This window comes from Cariama cristata, unplaced genomic scaffold (genome assembly GCF_000690535.1).
Source record: "Cariama cristata isolate BGI_N322 unplaced genomic scaffold, ASM69053v1 scaffold21575, whole genome shotgun sequence".
Taxonomy (NCBI): domain Eukaryota; kingdom Metazoa; phylum Chordata; class Aves; order Cariamiformes; family Cariamidae; genus Cariama; species Cariama cristata.
This window is the reverse complement of record NW_009616092.1, coordinates 16890-23115: the sequence shown is the minus strand read 5'-3', so window position 1 is coordinate 23115 and position 6226 is coordinate 16890. Positions and strand designations below refer to the sequence as shown.

The window sequence follows — 6226 nt, the reverse complement described above, 5'->3', positions numbered from 1 at the left end:
GCAATAGCACAATCATGCCCATGCAGTGATCTAATATTCTCCATTGCAGAACACGAAATCAAGATGGATCACTGTGTTTAGGGGAGGAGCGGTAGGGTCAAATACTTCCGCACACATGAAAGGAGCTATAAGGCATGGTCACATCATGTGAGGGCTCTGTTAGAAACCTTTAAAAATCAAGACTAACATTCAGCTCTTAGTCAGCATCACATACGACTAAAATTCTTAAGAAAAGGCCAGTCATATTTAGCTTCAAAGCTCATTATTGCTACCTTATATGAATGTTGCTTTTTTTTTTAAAAAAAAAAAGGGGGGGGGAAGCAATGCTATCTCCCAGCAAGACATTCTGATTGGGAGTACTTTAAGTACAAAAAGTGAAAACATTTCAAAACTACATTCATAGTTTTATGGTATCTATTTTAAGTCTTACATGTAGTTTGTTAAGAACTAAACCTGAACTAAAAAAAGAAAATCACAAGCACACATCAGTAATGGCATTATGCAGTACTTCCGTGACAACAGCCTATACATTTACCTCACAAGATTATAAGCAAGCCACACTTGCTTCTTCCCGTATGAAAAGAGTGGTAACTTCTTAAAATAAAGTTGCTAGGTAGCAATGCAATTTTCTAAGAAGAGTTAGCAGTACACCAAACCATCATTTAAAATAGGGGCAGCAGTCTTAAGCTATGACTAGCATTTTAGGCAGTTCAGGGTTTTCTCCTCTAATCATCCCCAGTGCAAACACCACAGATGCAAGAGACGAGACATCCCTTAAAACAAATCCAGTTATTTTGGAGACAGACCTCTTGGTTTGCCTTCTTAAGATCAGCATTTAGGTGACCAGCAACAGGTCAAGCCTCCCAGCTATCCTCTCACAGTATGGAATTCTGGGAGGCACAGGGAAACACTAAGGGGCCACAGCAGATTCTTTTGAGTATGCTTTTTCTTACTGTTTCTTTTTAGCCATCTGCAGTGCAAGGTGAAAGACAGGCGACCATCTTCTCATGATGTTCCTTCTTCAACAGCACAGGCTTTTAGCACCAGAGGAGAGCCATTTACCAACTTGGAATTCAACTGTAACACACACTGAACAGACAGACATTCAAGCTGTATAAAAATACACCTGTAGTGTACTCCACAACACTTAGTGGTATGATATTATCCTCCTAAATCTACAATCAGGAAGATAAGCATTCCCATTTTGATGAGGTGCAAGAGCTCAAGGAATCTTACTCACAGCCTCAGACCGTGAGGCTGATTGCAGGCGCTGGGAGTCCAGCCATCCCATTACCACTCCTCTGGCTCCTCTGCCCATCCTGCTCCCAGGCAAACCACAGGGCCAACCTCCAGCTCTGTACCCTGCCGCCAGGCTATGCTGCTGCTCACTCCTTCGCCCTGTACTGGCACAAACCTTACCTGTTCAGAAGCCTTTCCTTCCGAGACCCATCTTGAATTACATCCTTGTTGCTACCTGTTCTTTTCTCTCTCTCTCCAGTTCCACCCTATATGTAATTCCTTTATAAGTCTACTGATCTAAATTCACTAATCCAGAGAAGAAGAAAAAACCTAACTAAAATGGGTCATTTTCTTCCCAGGTTAGCAAATTTAAGTGGTTGATGAGAGGATGCTATGAGCACCCCAGTAAATGCAAGGGAGGCAATAAACCCAAGCTCGGAGCAGGCAAGCTGGCTGCGGCTCGCCCTTCTGGTAGCAGTGAGCCAGCAGATCAGTTCAGCTGTTTGTGAAACTGCTGGCTACTTTGGGACAGAGCACATAGAACACTAAAAATAAGCTGGACACGTTATATCCATCTTGAATGTAAATAATCTTTCTAAAACTCTTAAGGAGTTTTACCCTTGCTAGCATCAGACTCAAGCACGTTTCCAAACTGAAGCATGTTTCCACACTATGCCCTCCTCCCTCCAATTTAAGTTACCACAGCACATTAGCCAAGTACCAAGCCAACAGTAGAGCACCTTAAATTACCAAGTTACTCCGCAGATTGCTGTCATTACATCCGCCATATCTATTTGTTTGTTGTTGTTAGGACAACAAACTGCCCCCGCCTCGCTCAGAGTCCTGCTACAATATCACGACACCTTTGGTCCACTCAAAGGTGAATCGTTTTACATGTTACCAAATGAGACACCACCATAGAATGCACATTTAAAAATACCATTTATAAAAACAGAAATTTATTGTAAATTTAAAAAAACAAACTGAGATTAATTTTCTTGATAAAAATTATTCACACAGCATTCATGTTGTGATTTTTTATTTTATTTTTGAAATGAAACCATTGTACATTGTACAAACCATAACTACCGATGGAATAAATAAGTGAAAAATTATACTGCTGTACAACACACACACACACAAATCATAAGATGGAAAACGATTAGGTATTGAAGAAAACAAAATTCTTTACACCTTCTAACAGGCCCTTAGATATAAAGAACATTCCAAAACATGACAATGTTTATGTATGAAGATAGCCACCCAAAACCAATATTTTATACTGCCTTGTTGATTATTTTTTTGTTGTTTTGTAAGTGCCAGCACTTTTTGGAATGTTTAACAACTACTTTCCCAAGCATAAAAATTCCAAGGAATAGTTCTGCTATAAAATGTTTGGCTGAGTAAATCGCTTATTCGGAAGGCCTTCCCACATGTTCCACAAACTCAGCTAATTTACTTGCTTGCTTCTAGTTTCTTTTTTTTCTTTTTTTTTTTTTCCTTTCTTTTTTTTTGTATTTCTTTGTAACTGAAGCTCCAACATTCAGCATTGTAGCAAGGAAGCACTTCTTGATATTTGCACTATTTCTAAAACATTAGCTGTATGAGAACTTTCAGTCATCTTGAAGAAAATCACCTCTCTCCTGCTTCATGTCTCAATGCTTTCAATAAACCCTTTTACAGTGAGTTCATAAAACAAGTTTCTGGTAGAGATAGGTCCAAGCCAAAAAAAAGCTGGATTTAGATCTGGTTTCAAACCTCAGGCTGATTTGAATTCGATGTTCTGGTTTGGTCCCATCTGTACTTTCTGGCATTAAAATGTGTTTAATCACATCCGTTGGCCCATAAATGTTATCAGGCACTTCAAAAAAAGACTAATAACAGTCTTATACACTATTTTGGATTTCTTCATACCAGATAATGTCAAAGTCTCTTCCCTTAGAGACTGACAATAGCAGGTCTAAGGAACCCAAATCTATCTGCTTGTTCAGTTGTTGGTTGTCACTAGAATCTCTGGTTTAAAAAAAAAGTTCTGAATGTATTCTGTATAAGCTGTAAATAAAGCATTACTACTTTAGAAATAAAGCCTCTAGAAATATGGTTATGATGCCTTGTCTTGTAAGCCACAGAACAATGAACAGTTCTGAGCAGAAGCCACAGGAGAGAAAAGGAAGTTTATACTTAAATCTGTTGATGTCAATAATGCCAATAAATGCTTCTATCTAATGAAAAATTTGAGGTATTTTTAGTGCTATTTATATATTTTATTTCTTCCTAAAGTACAGGAATTAGTTTCTAAATGAAAAGTCTGTTTACTCCCTTGGAAACATCTACAAAATTAAAATTAAAAACTTGCTGCGATGCACCTGAAGAGAGGGATTAGTAAACACGACTACTTGTCAAAGGTGGCATGAGATTTGTTTTGTTTTAGCATTAAAAACAACAAAAAGTTAGTAAATCAAAAATATTTTAAAGTTTGAATCTTTCTAGATTTGCCCATTTAATATATCAATAGAACTTCTCACAAAATATCACTTAAATCTGAATGTAATATACATACAAATCAGTTGTCATTGACCTGTTATCCACATTTTAGGCATACACACAATTCAAGAGAGAATTCTACCGCTTCATTGCATATATTGTGCAAATATAGGTTTTGGCTCCTCATTTCCTTTTTTTTTTTTTTCCCCAGAATGGTAATGGACTTCATGATCAGACCAGAAATCCCAAAAACTTATTAGGGAGCACACTGTTTTCATGAATGATTTGCAATCAAATTTTATTCAGTTAAAATCCAAAAAGTTTTATTCCAACATAAAGAAAAAATTCTGAAACTTGAGTGTCTTATGTTATTTGGAGTTCAGTCCTACGAACACCTTATGGAAGGTCAGAACTGGCTCCCCACTCCTCCCTCCCTCTATTCCCTCCCCCCACTTCCCCATTGTTTTTCATAATAAAGTGGTAATTGCAAACACAATGCAGTAGTCTAAGTGCAAGCCATTTTCACTATTGGAGAATTCAGAAATAAATAAGCTTAATGATGAGCTAATTATGAAAATGTATCAACTGGAAGCAAATTTTTTTTTCATTTAAAAAAGTATTTACAGTTCTTAGCTTACAAACTATATGCAACCATTTTCATAGCTGTGAGATCCTATTTTAAATTACAAGTTCCATCTCCCACACAAAGTGAAGACAGACTAAGGGCCTGATCCAGCAATACATACGTGTGTGTGTGTGTACTGAAGTAAGCAAAAAGCGGTTCCCACCGACACCAGGTATTTATAACTGGGAGCTAACCCTGGAAGTATAAAGCCCACTGTAAGTTCAGGCCCTCATGACCTGATGCAGATGGTTCTGCGCTTCTACATGCCATGAATTTGAAGGGAGTTGCACGTACTTCGTGCCTTCAATCAAGTTTAGCATAAGCCCGCTTCAACGTAATTGGAAAAGAAAGAACATTTCTAACAATGATGTGGGGACTATGGAAACAACAAGGCTTATCTACAAGACTTGCTGAAAGAAAAAAAAAAGAAACTCTAAATACAGTATTAACCTGGAACACAGAAGTAAACATCTTACAAAAAAACAGTACAATGAAATCCAGTTCAGTGAAAACATGATATCAAAAAAGACCAATTGAAAATAAATTCACTGTGCATCAATCCCTTTGATCCTATTTATGTACATAGTGGAACTTTTCTGTAAAGCAAGTTGTACCCAGTACAGAGATCTGGACCTAATACCCAAGTATTTTAACTGCTGCATTATAGTATATATTCAGATCTGGACTATAAATGGTAAACAGATTGTGTTAACTTCTGATGAAGTTAAGTATTTAGAAGACCAAATTTACAGTTGCGAATGCCATGCATTCAATAAAAGATCTCCACTATAGCTGCTAAAATAAAATATCAAGCTCCTTTTTCTCCTTGAACTCCAAGAGTGAAAATGGCTTCCTGATCTGTATTTGTTAAAAATTTAAGCACCAGGGATTTAAAAATTAAAAACAAAACAAAACCCCAAACAAAAAAGAAAAAAAAGAAAAAGCCTCACTACATGGCATTATACAAACATAGGTCACTTTGCAAAGGAGACAGTTGCAAAACAACTTTTAAAAGTTAGCACTGTTTTCAGAACACAAGGCACAAAACAAAAGCAGACATCACGCCAGAACAATGAACTTCACATGAAAGCTAATACCTGACCTGTACCATCCTTAAATATCTTACAATGTTAAATAGAGAAATGAAAAAAAAAAAAAAATACAGCAGCAACATAATTGTAATTTTGACTTTAGAAACAGTGCGTAGACCCCTCCTGAGTTGTTTACTCCAACCATTTCAGAGACAGTAACTTAAAAGTTCTCAATGTTTGTTTCACAGGAAAAAGTTTTCAGTGTCTGAGAAGTTAAACCTTTGTTAGGCTTTCTTGGATTTTTGCTTGGTAACTTGAAAAGTTAGGAGTTCTGTCCTCATCCAAGAGAAGATGCTTAAGTAAGGTTGTTCTATAATTAAGCCCACTGATGTACCTTACATAAAAACTGACCAGAAAAATCTATAGTCTAAATCTCTTCAACATTTTGTTGGGAAGCCTCTACTTTCATCTTTTTAGAAGGTGGCACTCCTTCAGAGTCCTTAATGAGGAGAAAAAGAAAAACAACCATGTTATCATTGCACTGAATTTCAGGCACCATAAACATCAAACAAAAAGCATGAAGAAATTCCCTGGTGTGTCATTTGTAAAATACAAAGCATCCTTGGATCCGAGAATGACATGACCAAGTGCATTTGCTTCCTGAAATCACTCCTCTACTTAGATCTTACCTCAACATCTCTACACTTGTTGCCATCTACAGACAAAAGGCACAATTCTAGTTCTGGCCTAAAAACCACAGTGAATATTCCAGGCAACAGCCTTCATGCATGGTTATACCCGGACCTCCCTCAGCTCTGCACTCGAGCACAACCCGCACCAAGTGCAC

General features: G+C 37.3%; 1 protein-coding gene across 1 annotated transcript in view; it reads right to left on the bottom strand.

Annotated features, from left to right (window-relative positions):
* Window positions 1-5560: 5560 nt before the first annotated feature.
* The window catches only part of BCL7A (B-cell CLL/lymphoma 7A), a 13770-nt gene continuing 13104 nt past the window's right edge, over window positions 5561-6226 (bottom strand). Inside the window, exon 6 of the mRNA XM_009700068.1 lies at window positions 5561-5878. Within this exon, the coding sequence (XP_009698370.1) occupies window positions 5807-5878 (72 nt within the window). The 3' untranslated portion in view covers window positions 5561-5806. The remainder of the gene's footprint in view (window positions 5879-6226) is intronic.